This window comes from Taudactylus pleione, unplaced genomic scaffold, assembly GCF_031769625.1.
Source record: "Taudactylus pleione unplaced genomic scaffold, aTauple2 ptg000520l, whole genome shotgun sequence".
Lineage (NCBI taxonomy): Eukaryota > Metazoa > Chordata > Amphibia > Anura > Myobatrachidae > Taudactylus > Taudactylus pleione.
The window spans coordinates 8,495,202-8,517,564 of record NW_028284922.1 but is presented as its reverse complement, the minus strand read 5'-3'; the positions used below and the strand labels follow the sequence as shown (position 1 = coordinate 8,517,564).

At 43.6% G+C, this 22,363-nt stretch overlaps 1 protein-coding gene across 2 annotated transcripts in view; it reads left to right on the top strand.

The window, feature by feature from the left end:
• The window catches only part of LOC148501326 (uncharacterized), a 667,086-nt gene that overhangs the window by 25,212 nt on the left and 619,511 nt on the right, over window positions 1–22,363 (top strand). For both annotated transcript variants that reach the window (XM_088450637.1, XM_088450636.1), the window contains exon 2: window positions 11,660–11,824. In XM_088450637.1, coding sequence (XP_088306763.1) covers window positions 11,660–11,824 — 165 coding nt within the window. The remainder of the gene's footprint in view (window positions 1–11,659; window positions 11,825–22,363) is intronic.

The following is a 22,363-nucleotide window of genomic DNA, read 5'->3' as shown; positions in this document are numbered from 1 at the left end:
AATCCACCATAAAACATACATTTCAAAAATACCTTAAATAGTTAATCTATGGTATACAGTATATGCAGGGTGATGGGAATATATCTAATACCCCTTTTACATCGACACAAAAATCCCGGGCTCATGCGCATCAACCCGGGATTTTTGTCGGTGGAAATGGATCCACCTGGGTCCAGGGATCCGGAGATCCAACCCGAGTTTCTCATAGGGGTGTCACGATCCGGGTTTCGCGTCGTGGAGGTTTGCGGTCCTTACCGGTGAGGGCGCTGTGGCGCGGTCCTTCTGGCAGGGGAGCTGGCATGTGGAGATTGCATGTACGCAGAGGTCTGCCAGCATTGGGCCATCCTGGTAAGGGTAAGTCTAGTGGCGTCTCCGTGTCATGGCTGTCTGGGCGCCACCATGTTGTCTTTGGCCATGTGACATAGCAGACCAATAGTCTGTGGGTCACCTGCTCTCTCTGGCCTATCACGCTCTGTTACTGGGTACTTAAGGGTGTTTGGAGTGCCCTGTAGTTGCCAGTGCAACGTGTTCACAGCATCAGCTGTGAGAGAGAGTTCTCTGCACTTCTGAACCTTAGACTTGTGCTCCGGTGTTTGCCCTAGCTCCTTGTCAGCCTTCCGGCTCCCTGCATAGCCTGCACCGCTCTGCCTTGCCTTACACTCTGCTGGGATCAGTCTGCACCTTCCACCATACCCACTCCTGCCTGAACCTGTCTCCTCAGTTAACCCATTCCTGCGCAGCCCTCATCACAGCATTACCGGATTCTCCTTTCAGCCATCATCACAGCATTACCGGATTTCCCTTTCAGCCATCATCACAGCATTACCGGATTTCCCTTTCAGCCATCATCACAGCATTACCGGAAATCCCTCTCAGCCACTATTCTACATACCAGGATATCCACTTCACTCTAAATTTACTAAGATTCGAGATGGTCCCGATTTTCAAAGTGATTTATCTCGCTGGATTTCGGCCAAATCGGGTGATTTAATCCCTTTTCTTTTACCAAATTTACCAACAATCGATTCAAGGCTAAACGAGTTTGCCGATGGTGACGCAGAACGAGATATCTCTCCCGAGTAACTCGTTTTGCAGGAGATTACTCACCCGAGATTGCAGTGTTTTCTCTTTGCAAATCTCTCCCGAGCTAGCAGCCAGCACATGTCAGTGAGATATGTGCTCGCTGCTTGTGTTTTAACCCTTGTAAAAATGAGAAAAATGTTATTTTTTTTTTAAATGACGTGAGGTCCCCCCCCCCAAAACACTAACATCTGGAAACAGGTGAGTATGTATGTGTATGCATGTATGTAATAAAGCTTTATTTTACAGGTGTGTTGTGTGTTTTTTTAACCATTTCTTTAAAGGTGAAGTACAGGTACCAGTGGGCCCTTAATGCCCTGCATGCTGGTACTTGTGGTTCTCCAAGTACCAGCATGCGGGGGAGGCTTGCTGGGACCTGTTCTACTGTAAAGACAATGATGATACATCTATTTTTTACACTTCACCTAACACAATCAACCTGCCACCCACCACCCAGGGGTGGCGGGGATAGCCCCGGGCTATCAGCCTAGGCCAGGGGTGCCCTAGAGAGGGTGACCCCTTTATTGGGGGGTAACCAACTCCCCAGGGATCCCTGGCCTGGGCTGACTAATGGTCAGGGCTGATGCTGCGGCTGGGGGGCCCGGTGAAAAGGCACCCCTGGCTGTGGCATCAGCCCCTCGTTAGAAAGGGTCCAGGGCTGGTTTTAAATATACGGTGTAACCCACGTCATTTTTTTTCGCCGTATATTTAAAACCATCTCTGTCCCTGCAGCCTTGTGCTGGTTCTTACATTACAGGGGATCCCTACACATTTTTTTCCCTGTAATGTTAAGAACCTGGACAGGCTGGCAAGTCCGGGGCTGGTTAGTGTTTTGGGGGGGACCTCATGTCATTTTTTTTCTCAATTTATCCCTATTTTTTACAGTTACAGAAAGAAACATACACAAATCACAATGATTTGTGTATGTTTCTGACCATCTCGCAGCTCGGGGGGTTGAGAGTTTGAAAAGTGATTTGACAGAGAGTTTGCTCCTATCTCACCCGAGCTTGTCATTCCGATTTTTGGTAAATTTGAGAGATGTAGGTTTTAGGTGAAAAGTACTTCCGATTTGGCCCGATGGTGATTTGTTTCGAGATTGCTATCTCATCCGAGTTTTACGAGTGAGATGAGAGAAATCTCTCTCTAACTCATCCGACTTTTGCCTTTAGTAAATTTGCAAGCAGGGAAAAAAAAAATCAATAAATCACCCAAGATGGTCATCTCGACCTATCTCGTTTGTTAGTAAATTTACCCCTTACAGTCTATCTGGATTCATCTCATTCATCTCTGTCACTTATCTGGACATTCGTTTATTCCCACTCACTACAGTTCCCTCCTGCCACATATATTAGCTTGTTTATTACTGGACTTTAGTTTATAGTTTATCTTATTGTTCATGTCTACTAGGGGTGAGCGGGTTCGGATTTCTGAAATCCGAGCCCCCCCGAGCCCCCCCGATCCGAGTCCGATCCGAATCAGGCTCGACTTTTCCCGCCTGACTCGGATCTGAAATCGAGGCAAAACGTCATCATCCCGCCTTCCGAGTCTCGCGGGTTTTGGATCCTTTATAAGGTACCCGCGTCGGCGCCATTTTCTCACTCGGCTGTGGACAGTGAAGAGGGAGGGTGGGAGTTAGGGCTGTGTAGTGTAGTGTAGTGTAGTGTAGTGCTGCTGTTGTCCACTACTTCAAAGTCCATAGGGGCTGGCTGTGTTGTACTGTGCTGCTGTTGTTAATAGGGGCTGTGTCCACTACTTCAAAGTTCATAGGGGCTGGCTGGACTGTGTTGTGCAGTCAGTTCTCCATAGGGGCTGTGTCCACTCCAAAGTCCTGTGCAGTGTCCCAGTCCTAAAGGGGTGCTGTAGTGTTGTCCAGGGGGTGCTCTGTCCATCAGGGGTGCTCCCCCCAAGTGCTAAAAAAATAATATATTTTCTGTGTTTGTGAATTGTGTGCGCAGTAGCCGCACGTGCATCAACAAAGTAGTGCCAAGCGTGCGCCTGTGTCATAAGTAAAGGGCCGGCTGGCTTGACCGTTAAGGGTGCTGTAACCCCCAAAGTACACTCCAGTCCAAACCAAAAAAAAAATTATTTTCTGAGTTTGTGAATTGTGTGCGCAGTAGCCGCACGTGCATCAACAAAGTAGTGCCAAGCGTGCGCCTGTGTCATAAGTAAAGGGCCGGCTGGCTTGACCGTTAAAGGGTTCTGTAACCCCCAAAGTACACTCCAAACCAAAAAAATATATATTTTCTGTGTTTGTGACTTGTGTGCACTGTGGCTGCACGTGCATCAACAAAGGAGCAGCGCCAAGCGTGCGCCTGTGTCCCATAAGTAAAGAGCCGGCTGGCTCATTTCTTAAAGGGTGGTGTAACCCACAAAGTGCACTACTCTCCAGCAAAAATAAAAAAATATTTTCTGTGTTTGTGTGCGCTTTAGCCGCACGTATATATATATATCAATATAACATAAATGGAGGACCAAACTTTCTCCGATAAAAATAAAATAGGGAAAGATCAAGAACCACTTCCTCCTAGTGCTGTTGCTGCTGCTGGGAGTTGTTCATCATCCCAGAGAGGAAGTAGGAACATCACTACTTTTACTAAACAATTGACCCTCCAACAGTCCCTAGCGATGAGGATGAAGTACGACAGCAGTCATCCTGAAGCAAAATGTATAACTGAGGCCTTGACTGCTATGTTGGTGTTAGACGTGCGTCCGGTATCCGACATTAGTGCAGTGGGATTTAGACAATTGATGGAGGTAGTGTGTCCTCGGTTCCAAATCCTGTCTAGATTCCACCTGCATCCTCAAAGCAGCAGCGACAAGCGTGCGTCTGTCTGTTAAAGGGTGGTGACACCCTCAAAGTGTGCTACACAAACAATAAAAATATTCTTCTTTTTTCTGTCTTTGTGAATTGTGTGGGCTGTAGCCGCACCTGCATCCTTAAAGCAGCAGCGACAAGCGTGCGTCTGTCTGTTAAAGGGTGGTGACACCCTCAAAGTGTGCTACACAAACAATAAAAATATTGTTCTTTTTTTTTTCGGTCTTTGTGAAATGTGTGGGCTGTAGCCGCACCTGCATCCTTAAAGCAGCAGCGACAAGCGTGCGTCTGTCTGTTAAAGGATTACATCGGTGACAGCATCCAAGTAGGCATGTCAGACAGTCCGTACCTGTACTGGCAGGAAAAAGAAGCAATTTGGAGGTCCCTGTGCAAACTGGCTCTATTTTACCTGAGTTGCCCCCCCTCCAGTGTGTACTCCGAAAGAGTGTTTAGTGCAGCCGGGAACCTTGTCAGCGAAAGGCGTAGGAGGTTGCTTCCACAAAATGTGGAGAAGATGATGTTCATAAAATGAATTATCAACTCTTCCAGGGAGACCAGCCTCCAGAACGTACAGAGGGACCTGTGGTTCCAGCAGGGACGAATTAATACTCTGTGAGGATGAGGATGTACACACTGAAGAGGGTGAGGAATCGGTGGATGAGGAGGATGAGGATGACATCTTGCCTCCGTAGAGCCAGTTTGTGCAGGGACAGATAAATTGCCAGCTTGTTTTGTGGGGGCCCAAACGAACCAATCATTTCAGCCACAGTTGTGTGGCAGACCCTGGCGCTGAAATGATTGGTTTGTTAAAGTGTGCATGTCCTGTTTATACAACATAAGGGTGGGTGGGAGGGCCCAAGGACAATTCCATCTTTTTTTTCTTTGCATTATGTACAGTTTGGGGCCTAGTTTTTCAATGCCATCCTGTCTGCCACTGCAGTTTCACGCCTAGATGGGTCACGTGTTTGTGCCGCCCACTCGTGTCGCTTAGCATAGTCATCCAGCTACCTCGGTGCAACCTTTTGGACATAAAAACACTATTGTGAGGTGTGAGGTATTCAGAATAGACTGGAAATGAGTGGAAATTAAGGTTATTGAGGTTAATAATAGCATAGGAGCAGAAAAACCTACAAATTCTGTGATTTTAGCTGTTTTTATGCTTTTTTTCAAAAAAATACAGATCCAAAACACAAAACCCAGAACCCAAAACACGGAAGGGTGGTTTTGGCAAAACCAATCCAGATCCAAAACACGAAGAAAGATCCTGATCCAAAACCAAAACACAAAACACGAAAAGTGGCCGGTGCACACCCCTAATGTCTACCAACATTCATATTAAACAACCCACCTTTCAGTTTAAACTTGTTTCGGTATCTACTCCTGTTACCACCCGTGGTCCACAACAAACACAGACTCTAACAAGGGGCTTGTATGCAAAATGACCCATATAATTAGCTAACATGTAAATTTACAGCTAAACTATTCTATTATGCAGTGTCTACAAATATAACATGTGATATGTCTGCTGAAAGGGCAGCTGTGGCATACTAATAAACTTAGATGGAAATAATTAAAGCCCAGGGTAGAGAATACCACTGCTACTTTCCCTTGTCTGGGGAATCGAACAAGGCATAAGAGAGTGGAGGATGCATCCAAAGGAGAAACAGTAAGCGCTTTTGCTGTGTGGGAAGTCAGCCGTGTCTCCCTTGTAAACCTGGTAGGCATTGCAGGAGAGGTCACAGGCATCACCCAGATGAGAGAGTGTTGAGGATGGGACAGAAAAGTACCTCCGGTCCACAGGTCCATTGAGCAAGGGCTGCAGGAATGGTGTATAAAAAAGTAGTTTGTAGGGACGTGAGTTTTAATTGAGGTGTGAGCTACTTTAGAAAAATGAAACCTCTTGAAGAGCTACTAAAATTGTAGAAAAAAAATCTGGCTAATAACCGAACAATTGAAGGTAATTTAATGAAAATTAAAAAAAAAAAACAATGTTTAACTATTACAGTGATATTGTTGTAGTTTGTGAATAAATGTAAGAACCGGCACTTTTCACTGTTAATTACCAGCTCTAAGGAGCTACGTGCAGTAGAGGAGCAAAAGATATAGGCAGGGCTGTTGTGTGTTTTTCGAGCAGGGCTGGGCGGGAGTTACTCACTCCGCCATAGCGTAGATGACGTGGGTGGAACCACAGGGAAGCACATCAGGTGATTTGCTGTAGAGCAGGGCTTGACAAAGGTTTCTAAAATCTAGGAGCCAGGATGAAAGTGTAGGAGCCAGACCCCCCTTCCCCCGGGGCAGCATTACTGAGCACCTACACCCCGGGCAACCAACCCCCATGGCCACAACACTAACGGGGTACCCCAGGTAAACCACCCACCCACAGCCACATTACTGAGCAGCTAACCCCCCTCTCCATGCAAACAACCCCCAGAAAGACCACCCCTCCGTAGCCAAAAAACCCCGGGCAAGCAAAGCCACCACCAGCAGTGGTCGAACTAGAGTGGTGGGCCCAGGTGCAAGAATATGCTTTGGGCACCCCTATGCAGTGCCCCCAGTAGTGGTCTGCCTATGCAGTGCCCCCAGTAATGCCCCATTAACAGTGCCCCCAGAAGTGGTCCCCCCTATGCATTGCCCCCCAGTAGTAGTCCCCATATGCATTGTTCCCCAGTAGTAGTCCCCCCTATGCAGTGCCTCTAGTAGTAGTACCCATATACAGTGCCCCCAGTAGTAGTCCCCCTATGGAGTGCCCCTTTTAGTCAGTGCCCCCAGAAGTGGTCCCCCCTATGCATTGCCCCAAGTAGTTGTCCTCCCAGTAGTAGTCCCCCTATACAGTGCCCCCAGTAGTAGTCCCCCTTATGCATTGCCCCCAGTAGTAGTCCCTCCTATGTAGTGCCCCAGTAGTAGTCCCCTATGCAGTGCCCTCAGTAGTAGTCCCAATATACAGTGCCCCCAGTAGTGGTCCCCCTATGTAGTGCCCCTTTTAGTCAGTGCCCCCAGAAGTGGTCCCCCCTATGCATTGCCCCAAGTAGTTGTCCTCCCAGTAGTAGTCCCCCATACAGTACCCCCAGTAGTAGTCCCCCTTATGCATTGCCCCCAGTAGTAGTCCCTCCTATGTAGTGCCTCCAGTAGTAGTCCCCTATGCAGTGCACTCAGTAGTAGTCCCAATATACAGTGCCCCCAGTAGTGGTCCCCCTATGTAGTGCCCCTTTAATCAGTGCCCCCAGAAGTGGTCCCCCCTATGCATTGCTCCCAGTAGTTGTCCACCCAGTAGTAGTCCCCCCATACAGTGCCCCCAGTAGTTGTCCCCCCTATGCAGTGACCCCAGTAGTAGTCCCCACTATGCATTGCCCCTAGTAGCGGCCCCACCCTGTACAGTGCCCAAGTAGTGGCCCCCCATGCAGTGCCCCCAGTAGCGGCCACCCCCATCTATGAAGTGACCCCTGTAGTAGTCCCACCTATGCAGTGACCCCAGTAGTAGTCCCCAGTAGTGGTCCCCGCTATGCATTGCCCCCAGTAGTTGTCCTCCTAGTAGTAGTCCCCCCCTATACAGTGCCCCCAGTAGTAGTCCCCCCTATGCATTGCCCCTAGTAGCAGCCCCACCCTCTACAGTGCCCCAGTAGTGGCCCCCCCATACAGTGTCCCCAGTAGCTGCCACCCCCACCTATGCAGTGCCCCCTGTAGTAGTCCTCCCTATGCAGTGACCCCAGTAGTAGTCCCCAGTAGTGGCCCCCCTATGTAGTGCCCCTTTAATCAGTTCCCCTAGAAGTGGTCCCCCCTATGCATTGCCCCCAGTAGTTGTCCCCCCTATGCATTGCCCCTAGTAGCGGCCCCACCCTGTACATTGCCCCAGTAGTGGTCCCCCCATACAGTGTCCCCAGTAGTGGCCACCCCCATCTATACAGTGCCCCCTGTAGCAACCACCCCCTATGCAATGCCCCTTACACACACGAAAAAAAACACAACTTACCTGACCCCCGCTCCTGCCGATGGCTGCCGCTGTCCACTCCTCCAGGCCCACTCTCGCTGCGGGGGGAGCCGGAAGGCAGAGCTCATGAGTGAGCTCTTGCCGGCTCCCTCCGTGGACGATGCAGCAGCCAATGAGAGTCTGTCTGACTCTCATTGGCTGCTATAACAAACACACAGCCACCACCGGCGGCAGTGTGTTTGTTACTCTGTAGTGTGGACCGCGCTCGCGGTCTGCACTACACAAGCAGCGGCAGGAGGTTGCTGCAAATCTAGTTGCCAGGCAGCCAAATCTGGTCGCCATGGCGATCTGGCCCCCGGGTTTTGTCGAGCCCTGCTGTTGAGGCTGCGGCAAGCACCTGACGTGCTTCACTGTGGTTCCACCCATGGCGTTGATGCCATGGGGGAGCACACATCAGAGGTCCCTTCCTCCTTGTTGACTCGGCAGTACTGCAGCTGAGTGAGCTACCAAAATTAAGGCGGCGAGTTACCGGTAGCTCGCGAGCTACAAGTTGGAGACCACTGCCATAGATTAGCTGTTTAAGGTATTTTTGAAATATATGTTTTATGGTGGATTATATACAATGTTTGCATTATGCTGAGCAGAGGTTAATTGAGAGACGATTTGTCACCTTATGCTTTTTATTCCATTGCAGCACTGTTTTAATTACTTATGTTTGTTTACAACAATCATTATCAGACTAATTAGCTGTTTAATTGATGTTCATTTAGAAACAAGTAGCTTATATTAATAGATTATTAATTTGCAGTAATTACGTATGAAAGATTGCATGAATGTACTTTACTGTCTGAGAGGTTTCTTTCATGTAATGCTATAATGTAAATTAGGAGATTCAATACTAGTTAGCTCTCCAGCTGATGCTCATTTTTCAGGCTGCTTAATAAACTCTGATATAACTCTTTGTTTTTTGAATTTCAAATTAATATATAATACCCCTTTCAGACCGATGACCCGGGAAATACATGGGTCTATCAACCCATGAATTTTTCGGGTCAGTCCCTGACCTGGTACAGAGCAGGGTCATGGACCTAGGACTTCGACGTGGGTCATTTGCTTTCACACATAGCAAATACCCGGGTCGATGCATGTTCACATGCAAAAACACGGGTTTTTGCACTGTGTGCGAAAGGCGTATAAGTGGCTCATACCTATGTATAATTTGTGAGACATGGGTGATTGGCGTTCCCTATTTTTTCGGTGACCAATTGATTTTGTTTTTCAGGGATAGAAATAAGAAATTGTCACCGATAGTTTTGAATCTGAGCAATTATTATGTGATTCGACACATCAAATTCTTTGATATATATATATTCAGGCTACCAACTGATTGGAACTTCCCATCACAGAGAATGGAAGGGGGCAGGAGAAAGAATACATTACCACATATGGGTGTCCTGCAATAACCTTTTCCCTGTGAGAATTACTGATAATTTGCCTGACCACATTTAAATCATAATAACCATACACAGGTCAATATCTCATTAGCACAGAATTGACACATATGTGAACACAATATATAAACAAGTTAACAATATTACATCAAATGGAAACAATTTAACTGATCACAGCATGGTTCACATAACTGTACTGGTATTATTAATTTCACTAATATTAATATAGGAATATTAATTAAAAAATATTGGGACCACAACACTCTACCTATAATTTCCCATCATAACTATTTATACTTACTTGGTATGTGACAACATAGAGGACCATATACAGTAGAAGAAACACAGTGCACCTGTCCTGCCTGGTGGGAATAATCCATCTCTCATTCTGCGTTAATGCACTATGTTGCATGGGCATAAAACAGTATGCTTAATCCTATCTGCATATGGTACCTCCAGACTCGCTGACTTTTGTTTGCAGCCTTGTAAGGCTACTTAAAAAAATTCATGAGTCCAGGGTGAGATCGGGCTCTGAAGGGTGCGATTTGTGGTGCCATTGCTAACATTTCCACGCCATTACAAAGGCCATTCAGACATTTCGCAGCTAATAGTACTAACGTTGCCAAGCATATTGAATATACATATGGAGCACATTTATAATTGAAAGGGTAAATTCAGGGGCATATCTATAATGGGTTCAGGGTGTGCGGTGCACATGGGCCCCTCGGGTCAAGGGGGGCCCCGCACCACACTCCCTGCACCCATATCATCTAAAACTCACCTGTATGTGTCAGCGCTGCACAGAACACCGGAAAATGGCCGCTGCCCAGAGTCTACTAATTCTGTGGTGGCTGGCCGGCCGTGTCAGGCAGCTGCCAGCTGCCAGGTAGAGAGGAGAGGGCCCCGCATGGGGAATGCACAGAGGCCCCCTCCTCTCTTAAGACGCCCCTGGGTAAATTCTACTCCAAGTGGGATATTGTCCCCTTTACAAGCCCTGGGGACCTTGGGAACATCGTAACTCCTCATTTTGGGAGTGATGTACTAAGCCATGGAGAGAGATAAAGTACCAACCAATTAGCTCCTGTCATTTTTTCAAACAGAGCTTGTCACATGGTAGTTAGGAGCTGATTGGATAGTACTATATCTCTCCACAAGGCTTAGTACATCTCCCCTTTTATGAGAGACAATGTACAGTTTGACTAACAAAAGATGGTACTCCCTCATCTGCCACTCTTATATTTGTTTATTTATTACCAGTTATTTATACAGTGCACACACATTCTGCAGCGCTTTACAGAGAATATTTGGAAATTCACATCATGCCGCAGTGGAGCTTACAATCGATGTTACCTACCACATACACAGAGACATACGCACTAGGGTTAATTTTTGTTGGCCGCCAATTAACCTACCAGTATATTTCTAGAGTGTGGTAGGAAACCAGAGTACCTGGAGGAAACCCACGCAAGCACAGGGAGAATATACAAACTCCACATAGTTAGGGCCGTAGTGGGAATCAAACCCATGACCTCAGTGCTGTGAGGCAGTAATGCTAACCTTTATACCATTTCTGCTGCCCTATTATATTTAATCCATACTTACCTACTATTGAAAAAGCATTTCATGGATGTTCTGAAAGCAACATCTATGCATGCGGGGCAGAATAGGTCATGTACTGCTTCATCTTAGAGGTGCATCATAACATTTTGTATTGCATCTAACTGTAAATGAGGCCCAGAGCAGTTACATAGTTTTTGACATCCCCTGTATAGTAATTCATCAACTACCCATTTTTTTGTAGCACACATTCTTCTAATTCTTCTCCCCAATGTTTCCGTCAGGACGAAAAATTATGCCATTACTGTGTTGCACCCACGTGGACTAGCGTCAGGGAGATTTCTAATCTCTCCAGGGAGTCAGGGAGATCACCACTCTTTCAGGGAGTCTTATTGAAATTCAGTGAGAGTCAGCAAGTATGATTTAACCCCTTATATCTGAATCCATTGGGGGACACTGGGCTCCCTCCATTTATGCTCTTGGTCTTCTTTACTGTTCTCCTTGTTTAATGTTCATATTCTTGTTTAATGTTCATATTCATGTTTTGTTGGGGAGCAATAACCATCTCTTTTCCTCTCCCATTCTTTACCCTGGTTCTGTTTTTGGGGCTTTTCTATAATGATATGGAGTTTCCCCAGCAGTCATGGAGTACAGAAGAGTGGGAACTTGAGTATTAGGAGGGTATTAAAAGTACCCAAGCTCTTATTTTTTATACTTCTTATATATATTCCAGTTTATCCAGCATCCCAATGTGTATTTAGCGAAAAGGATATAAGTTTAAAATCTTATTTTTAAGGCTACATGCTTATGTTTTTTTTCATTATTCCATAGAATATGATTTTGAAATGTACAGACTGAAGCTGTGCTGTGAAGAACTGGACCAAATAGAAAAAAACAAAAATAGGGATGAAATTGACAGGACAGCTGATAACTTCAAATTGGATTTGGAAGATTTAAGAGAAAATAACAAAACATTTGCTCTGCTATCTCAGAATGGTAAGTTTTTCATAATCTGTCAGGTTCTTTTTGAAGACGGCATGAGCAAATTCTCTAATCAAGTCACATATTGCTTTTACAGATTCTACTTGTAAATAGTTTAACAGAAATTAATTCTATATTAATTCATGTTTGTAGATAGAAATAAAATATAGGTCCTCCTTTTAGGAAGTGGAGAAAACAAAGGTACAGATGTGTCCACAGTCCACACACATCTTACTACTTTGCGCATTAACAGCCCTTCTAGTCACGCCATGCCGTGGCGTGACTCAGTAGCGCCGAGCACCTTTTTGTGCGACTTTTTACCTTCAAATGCATCTTATTCGCAAAGAAGCTTCTGCTGATTAAAATATGTGGCATGCCTATATTCTGTGTGCGAGTGCGAGTGTAACTGCATGCAAAATGTTAGTGTCACATTCTAGTGTGTGATTAGCAGAGAGCGTGCGGTGAGACATGGCACTGCAATTCAGGGGTCAGGACCAGTAAACAGCACGACTGGCAGCTTCTTTTATCATAGTAGGTAAGAGTCGCCACTGACTGGTTTTAGGCAGGACAGTCCTAGACATTCTGGGCTTCATTTAGAGTTGAATGCACGTTTGTTTTTGCCTAAGATATACAATATAAACAATAATAAAACAAGAAAAGGTGTGTATCAAATTTAACCATAGACTCAAGTTTATAATATTTTCAGGTGTATATCGTGCTGTAAAAGGGAAAAACTATTCTTCCCATATGGTAAATGTCAAAATTACTACTTAAAAGGTAGAGATTTGTGCAGACCCACATGTTTTGGTTTTGTCAAACCCACCCTCAAGTGTTTTAATTCTGTTTCGATTTTGGATGTGTTATAAAATTGTTAAAAAAAACCCAGCTAAAATCATATAATTTGGGCCTGTCTTTGTTCCTACAGTATCAACATCAATAACTTTAATTTCCAGTCAATTTTGAGCACCTTACAGCTTGCAATATTGTTTTACCCATATTGGCCAAAGGCTGCAATAAGCGACGGAGCAGCGGAACAAGCACATGGCAGCAGGGGTGTATCTAGGGTTCTGAGAGCCCCTGGCAAAGTAAGCGCCTGGCAACCCCCCCACAATATTTGAAATAGGGAAGGTGCGTCTGGCAAAAAAGAGACGTGGGTTTATGAAGAAGTGCATGGCCCCACAAGCACACACACATATATATTTATGTAGCATATGCCCCGGCACTCCAGTACTCCACTGCAATATCCCACTCCGGTGCCCTCCCTGACGGTCGGCGCCCCCACAATACAGTCATGTAACAAGCATGGGCGGCACTCAGAGACTTTTCAAGTTCAAACAAAGAACCTCAATAAATTCCCCTGCCATGGGGTTCTGTGTTTGAACTTGAAAAGTCTCTGAGTGCCACCCGTGCTTGTTACATGACTATGTTTATATATATATATATATATATATATATATATATCCGAAAGAGGCGGCACTCAGAGTCCTAGTAGCAGTATAAATTAGTGCTGTTTATTTAAACATGCATCACATGCATCAATGTTTCGGAGCCATCTGCCCCTTCTTCAGGATGACAAGAATAAATGCAAATCATACAAACATACTTGAATACCTTACCCCACCGGACATGTAGTGCATCCTCCGCGCCGTCCTGGATCCCGGAACTCCAGCAAACACAGGTAGGACGAAGGACCCATGTGGCTAGTGCATCCGTGACGCAGAAGGGCGCACAGAATGATGCCTCCAGCACATGTGTCAACATGTTGCCGTGGTAACCTAAATTACACAAAAAATATATAAACAATCAAATATAAGACATTAATGGCAGACTTGGCTTGAATATAGAGCAATATGTTAAGGCATCACAATATATCAATATCGTGTAATACTACATAAAATAATCTAAAAAACTGTTGCATTGGTCTCCCATAAAAAACTATCTGTCCCAAGTTTAATTAACACCATGTACATGTGCATCCTCATAATCGAGTTAATAAGTATCAATATGATACCAATAAATATGAATCTATGTAAATATCTCAATCTAATGAGACAACTTGTGTATAAAACTATCTAAGAGCCCCTATTAACTGTGTATCTTAAACATATATACAAACAAGGATAAACAGCGCTCTAGTAATAAAATTCAATTGTAGGTTTTAATATTAATATTAGCTAATATAACCAAATCACACATAAATAACATAGAATCATAAAATTATAAATACATTTTTACACAAAACTTGCATTAATCTCAGTTAATAATTCCTGATCGCACAGAGAACCAGTTCAGATGTCCATATAATGAATATTGATAATTTAAGGATAGGTGTCCAGCCAGATATTTACCCAGTCCAGTATCCAGAAAAGTTTGGGGTCCATTTGGTAATTAAGGATGTAATATGCACAATAGGCTCCCCAGAACACAGGTGTGTGAAGGACTTGATGGGACAGGTCCAGTGTCCAAATAGCGATACGGCAATTCACACAGTAAGGTCCCCAGGGCACAGGTCCAGTAGTGGGCTGGTGTGACGATCGTCACCTGCTATGCACAGCGGTAGGTTGGATCAGGAAGAATATTGCAAAGTGTAACAGCCAAATCCTTGCCGCGTTTCGCTGTGTCCATATCACAGCTTCATCAAAGGTGTTGGTAGTTTGGCTGTAAAGGCTATTTATACTCATATTCTAAAAATGGCTGCTGATTAGCAGCTGTTGCACTTAAGCCTTCTAATTGCATGAAAAACATATAAACATCAATATGAACATTAAAATATATATCTTTAGGTCGACAGACTTATCCATTTGTGGATTCAAGCAATTTATTAATTTATTCTAATGCCAGGATTGCTAGCACATACCATCCGTCCATGTGATGTAAACAAATACACGTGGATATGGAGAGGAAATACCGTTGGGTGGTAGTCTTCCACGGCATGTTGATAATCCAGCAGTGCTCACGTGATTTTCTTTCGATCACATGCTGCAAATGCTGGAGATTCACGGACGTTCCGTTCACGTGATCTCTACGTCTGTCACGTGGTACGGACGTCAGTGTGGAACACAGTACTGGGGATAATCACATGATGTCAATAATCCAGCAAGTACGTTGTCTAAATGAGATCATGGTTTGGAGGTAAACGTATGTGTCAAACTCAGATGAATGTCGGTAGGACACTGCCTCTAAGATAGACTCTAATTGAACTGTAGTAGATGTTAGGAAATCACAAATAAAGGAAAAGTACAAAAAAAAAATGGGTTGTTCTATTATTCACATCTATCTCCTACCATGGTACAAATATGTTTTATTATATCTAATAAAAATTAAATACTGGCTAAATAATTAATTCAAATCCATATACATTAGTGTATGTTATCTATGCAATGAAAGAAAATTTAAACAACAATAATAAATAAACATGAATACATATATATAAAAAGGTGGACAAACACATCTAAATTGGTTATAGATCAAGGGCCAGAGGAAGAAGGAGAAAAGGGAGAGGTGATATTGGTGATGAATCAACACATTCTGTATTTGGAACTAATATACATATAGCTTAAAAGAGCGATCTATTATTAACTAGGAACTGAGGGCCTGTTTCAGACCCGATCGCTATGAGCATACGCTCGCACGATGCGTATGCAAATTTGTCAAAGTGACGCCACGGGAAGCGAACGCTCGCCAAGGCATACACGCCCACCATGTCTTAGCGAGCGGCCACTTTGTCTGAGCATACGCCCAATCGCACAGGCAGAGCCGCCCACCAGCACACGTCATCTCCAGGAAGTGTATTAAAACATTGGTACATCGAACACTATCGGATGCTAACGCAGTGCTTGCGGTTGCTTTGCCCTACCACAAGCATTGCGAGGAAATCAGTGTAAAAAAAAGGCAAGTGACGTGTACTATGACGCTGCCTGTTAATTATGCACGCCTCAAAAATGGTGTTAGAACACTCAGGCACGCCTGCGTTCGCAAATCCAACCCACTGTTTTTACTGGACTGCCCCTGTCACCACCCACAAAACGGCCTCTCCTGTCACTCACTCTGCTGGGCTGGCTGTGCTGGGCGAGCGGTCAATGAACGCATTGTGTAGTTCGCGGATGCGCACTGCGATGCATATGCATGTGCAGATTAGCAAACATCGACAATAGCGAATGCATTCTAGATACCGTCCGGGTCTGAATCAGGCCCTGAGTTCAATTCCATCACTTCGTTCAGACATCTCGGAAAGAGAGAGTCCATCTTAAATATCAAGAATAGTTCCTGTTTACACAATGATCTAAAACGATCCCCTCCTCTAGGGGTGATAGGAATCTTCTCAATAGCAGTACATTTAAGGGAATAAGGATCTCCATTATGAAGTTCATTAAAATGTCAGGATATGCTGTGGGACGGTAATCTATTAATAACATTTCTACGGTGTTCCATAAATCTAGTTTTAAGGCACCGAGTAGTCCTGCCCACGTATTTCAGATTGCAACCGCATGTGAATACATATATAACGAACTTGGAGTTACAATTTATGAAATCTTTAATTGTGTAGATCTCCTCACTATTAGGTATATTGATATTTTTGATACCGTTAGTTATGTATTCACAAGTCTTGCATCTATTGCTCCCACATTTGAAACACCCCGATGGTCGAGATGGATGCCAGGTAATACCCATATTCGTTTGTTCAGAAGATTTTCAGGAAACTTGGAGCAAACATGTTCTTCAAGGATTTGTTCCGTCTAAAAGTGAACGCAGGTTTGGGAGGAATCAACCCACCTAGAATCCTATCTAAAAATATATAAATAAACAAATATAAGACAATAATGGCAGACTTGGCTTGAATATAGAGCAATATGTTAAGGCATCACAATATATCAATATCGTGTAATACTATATAAAATAATCTAAAAAAATGTTGCATTGGTCTCCCTTAAAAAAACTATCCGTCCCAAGTTTAATTAATACCGTGTATATGTCTATCCTCATAATCGAGTTAATAAGTATCAATATGATACCAATAAAAATAAATACGAATCTATGTAAATATCTCAATCTAATGAGACAACTTGTGTATAAAACTATCTAAGAGCCCTTATTAACTGTGTATCTTAAATATATACCCTTCTGTGAATATGATGTCCATCTGCTACCACATCGTGGCATCCAAAAAATAGAAATGAAAAATCAAACGTGAAAAATAAAAATGAACAAAAAACCATATGATAGATATGAAAAATACAAGTGCAAAAAGTGCCTACTAAAACTAAACCCTATCAATGTGACGCGGACACCTAAAAAATATTTTAAATATAACCTACGTCGTGTGCAACCTATCAACATATTATAAATCAATCTTATGCACTATAAAAATATTATAATAAAATAATCCATGATGGCCGATAGTGGACTAAAAATTATATTGCCTAATCGCTCTAATTAACACCATATATAATGACTCCATACAATAATTATTAAGTTAGAGCATGAGGCTATTAATCCTGCTTGTAACCCATAGACTTCAGTGGAACAATCGTCCTTTCTTGACAGGAACCACAACTCGATATAGTTTATAAACAAATAATGCTAGTGGTAGTAACATATAGATCTTTACAAAAATAATGTATAGGTATGGGAGAGGGCACAATTCACAAAAGCATAATATAGCTCATGGGAACAAATATTCAGGCATCTGCCCCAATAGGTAAAATTATAACTAGAACCTCACTAACTATTTTTAATGTACTAATTATGTCTTAATCTGACTAAAATAGTTGCATCACTTTGTGACATGTACCGTACCGATGTACATACTTTCATATATGACATTGGAGGCCCATAGATTCATTCAATCCACGGGGGGCTAGAGTATCTAAATGGAAGATCCATGAAGTCGCTAGTTGTAACAATTTTCTGGACCTATAACCCCTTCTCAATGAGATAGGCACATGATCAATGATCTTGTATTTAACAGTGGCTATGCTGTGCTGATATTGGGCAAAATGTCTGGCTACAGGTTGGTCGCTTACACCCGTGTCAAGAGCTGCACTGATGGCAGCATGCTGCTGAGCCATCCTCTCTTTAAACTGTCATTCTGTCTTGTCCACGTAGTGCAAGCCACATGGGCAAGACAGAATGTATACTACAAAATGTGAACTACACGTGAGGGGCCAGTTGATAGTAAATTTTTTGCCAGAGTAGGGGTGAAACACATACGCTCCTGTTAACATATAGCTACAGGTGGTGCACCCCAAATATCTGAAGCAACCACCTCTTTGAATGATGTAATATTAGTTTTTACAACAAAATCCCTAATGTTACGACTACGGGTGTAAGTGGGCATCACCCGAGTACCATGCAGTAAGGACATATCGGGATCCGTGGATACCATTGGCCACCATTGTTTAACCTGAGACGACAAGTGTCGGCTTTTGATGTTATATTCAATAATTCAAGGTACTGTCTGTGTAAGTTGTTTTTCTCTCTGGGTGCTAGTAGTGATTCCCTGCTTTTACTAAGGGCTTTCATTTTAGCCTCTTAATAATTTGATAGGATAACCTATTTTAAAAATGTATCCAATTGTTTCCTAGTTTCTGTTTTATCACTAGTTGTTCTACAGATTCTAATGAATTGGGAAAATGGCAACCCCGCCACTGTGGACCTTGGGTGAAAGCTGTTGTACCATAACAGAGTATTTCTATCTGTCGGTTTAACATAAAGGGAATTCTGTATTTCAGAATCAACGATTTTAATGTTGATGTTGAGAAAGTTGATTTCCTTGTTACTGACGTAGGCTGTCAATTGACTTTAGCCACCTGTGTATAAAAATACAAGCACTGTGACTTTGTGGGCGATAGCCCTGTGTGTATAAAAATACAAGCACCATGACTTTGTGGGCGATAGCCCTGTGTATAAAAATTCAAGCACCGTGCCTTTGTGGGCGATTGCCCTGTGTGTATAAAAATACAAGCACCGTGACTTTGTGGGCCATAGCCCTCTGTGTATAAAAATACAAGCACCGAGACTTTGTGGGACATAGCCTTCTGTGTATAAAAATACAAGCACCATGACTTTGTGGGTGATAGCCCTCTGTGTATAAAAATACAAGCACCATGACTTTGTGGGCCTTAGCCCACTGTGTAAAAAAACAAGCACCGTGACTTTGTGAGTGATAGCCCTGTGTGTATAAAAATACAAGCACTATGACTTTGTGGGCCATAGCCTTCTATGTATAAAAATACAAGCACCGTTACTTTGTGGGCGATAGCCCTCTGTGTATAAAAATACAAGCACTGTGACTTTGTGGGTGATAGCCCTCAGTGTTTAAATACAAGCACCGTGACATTGTGGCCGATAGCCTTCTGTGTAGAAAAAAATACAAGCACCGTGAATTTGTGGGCGATAGCCCTCTGTGTAAAAATACAAGCACCATGACTTTGTGGGCCATAGCCCTCTGTGTATAAAAATACAAGCACCGTGACTTTGTGTGTGACAGCCCTCTGTGGAAAAATACAAGCACCGTGACTTTGTGGGCCATAGCCCTCTGTGTAATAATACAAGCAACGTGACTTTGTGGGCGATAGCCCTCTGTGTATAAAAATACAAGCACCGTGACTTTGTGGGCCTTAGCCCTCTGTGTATAGAAATACAAGCACTGTTACTTTGTGGGCCATAGCCCTCTGTGTATAAAAATACAAGCACCATGACGTTGTTGGTGATAGCCCTGTGTATAAAAATACAAGCACCATGACTTTGTGGGCCATAGCCCTCTGTGTATAAAAATACAAGCACCGTGACTTTGTGGGCGATAGCCCTCTGTGTATAAAAATACAAGCACCGTGACTCTGTGGACGATAGCCCTCTGTGTATTAAAATACAAGCACCATGACTTTGTGGGCCTTAGCCCTCTGTGAATGAAAATACAAGCACCGTGACATTGTGGGTGATAGCCCTGTGTATAAAAATACAAGCACCATGACTTTGTGGGCAATAGCCCTCTGTATAAAAATACAAGCACTGTGATTTTGTGGGCCTTAGCCCTCTGTATATAAAAATACAAGCACCGTTACTTTGTGGGCCATAGCCCTCTGTCTATAAAAATACAAGCACCGTGACATTGTGGGTGATAGCCCTGTGTATAAAAATACAAGCACCGTGACTTTGTGGGTGATAGCCCTCTGTGTAAAAATTCAAGTACCGTGACTTTGTGGGTGATAGCCCTATGTGTAAAAATACAAGCACCGTGACTTTGTGGGCGATAGCCCTCTGTGTAAAAATACATGCACCGTGACTTTGTGGGTGATAGCCCTGTGTGTATAAAAATACAAGCACCGTGACTTTGTGTGCGATAGCCCTCTGTGTAAAATTACAAGCACTGTGATTTTGTGAACCATAGCCCTCTGTGTATAAAAATACAAGCACCGTGACTTTGTGGGAGATAGCCCTCTGTGTATAAAAATACAAGCACCGTGACTTTGTGGGACATAGCCCTCTGTGTGGTTTCATCTTTATGGATCATGACAACCAACCGAGTATAGAGCAGAAGCAGCAAGAAAATGCTAGCAGTGCAGCTGCTGGAACCAGTCATAATGACAATAACAGTCATTCACTATCATCAAAATCTGATGCTCGAGGGCGTAAAGGCTTTATAAAATTAGGGTATTTTAAATAAAAAAATTTAGATTTCACCCGGGTAAACACAAAATAACCTCTAAAGTTTACTGCAGAAAAACAGAAAATTGGCAATATACCATTTACCACATGCAGTGGAAAGGAATGGCTCAGACCTTGGCCTTTATTTCTTAGTGGGGGTCTTCATCTGTCAGTGAAGCATCTTCTGCCTCTCCTGATGACAATGAAAGAGCTGTTTAGAAGAAGTGTAAATAAAACTTTAAACCGCTAAGACAGTAGACCAAACTGTGTGTTCAAAAACACAAATGTCAAAAATCCCTGAGTAGAGTCTAAGTATGTCCATGAGTGCTATGTGTGAGCCTGACCTTTCAGAGGAGCCACCTTCCACAGTTTCTGCTCCCTTTGTATTTTTGGGGATGAGCAGCATTGCTGATGACATAGAAATTGAGGATGTCAACGTGGAATTGCAAGAGGATGAGGGGGATATTTCTGTAGCTGACGCTGGCACGAATGAGGATATTGAGGATGAGGATGTTCTTTGTGTAAGTCTGGCACCAGTGGAAGCAGCTCTTGGCCATGATAAGAACAAGGCCATTGTCATGCCTGGGTATAGGACCAAGAAATCCACATCTTATGTCTAGAATAATTTTTTCCCAAATCCTGACATTTGTCAAGCCATTTGTAGCCGTTGTGGAACCACAGTAAGTAGAGGTAGGGACGTAAAGCATTTAGGAACCTCCACCTCCACGCTATAACGGCACCTGCAGCGAGCTCATGACAAGTATTTTATAACATCAGAAACTGGTGCTAAAAAATAACAACTAGCAGTCCAGCGTCAGCTAGCTCCCTTCTCTCTACTAGATCCAAGCTTCTGCAATCTCCTCCGCCAACACCCTCATCCACAATATCCTCAGTAATGATCAGAAGTAGTCCATCCAATTTGCTAGGTGACTTATCCCCTTTCCAGGACTCCTCACAAGAATCTGTGAGCTCTAGGCCTGCTGGTACTGCTGGGGGTGGATCTTCATCCCAGAAGTGGACCAAGAAGACTACTAGTAGTAGTTTACCAAAAAAACAATTGACTATTAAATCTCTTGCAAGGGAAAGCAAGTATGACAGCTCTCACCCTGTCGCACAGTGGATCACTGACGCCATGACAGCTATGCTAGTATTAGATCTGCGTCCAATATCCGCAATTAATGCAGTGGGATTTACACAGTTACTTGAGGTCCTGTGTCCCTGGTACCAAATTCCATCTCTGTTTCATTTTACCCGAAAAGCCATTCCTCGGCTGTACCAGGATGTTAAACAGAACCTAATTATTGGCCTGCATAATGCTATTGTACCCACTGTCCACTTAACCTCAGATATGTGGACAAGCGGTAGTGGGCAAACTAAAGATTACATAACTGTGACAGCCCACTGGGTGCGTGAATCGTCTTCAGCAGAAGCAGTATCTAACAAACAACACCAGCTCATTCAGAGGCAGGCAATTCTGTGCATCACCGGATTCAATAAGAGGCATTGTGCTGACAACCTCTTAGAAAAACTAAGAGATGTCATAGAAACATGGCTTACCCCACTTGGACTCTCCTCAGGATTTGTGATTTCTGACAACGCTACAAATATTGTGAAAGCATTACAGCTGGGTGAATTCCAACACATCCCCTGTTTTGCTCACACAGTCAACTTAGTGGTGCAGGGTTTTTTAAAAAACGACTGGGGCGTGCAGGAGATGCTGTCTGTGGCCCGAAAAATTTCGGGACATTTTCGGCATTCAACAACAGCGTGCAGGAGATTGCAGCACCTGCAAGAGCATTTTAATTTCATTAAAATGTCGGGATATGCTGTGGGACGGTAATCTATTAATAAAATTTCTACGGTGTTCCATAAATCTAGTTTTAAGGCACTGAGTAGTCCTGCCCACGT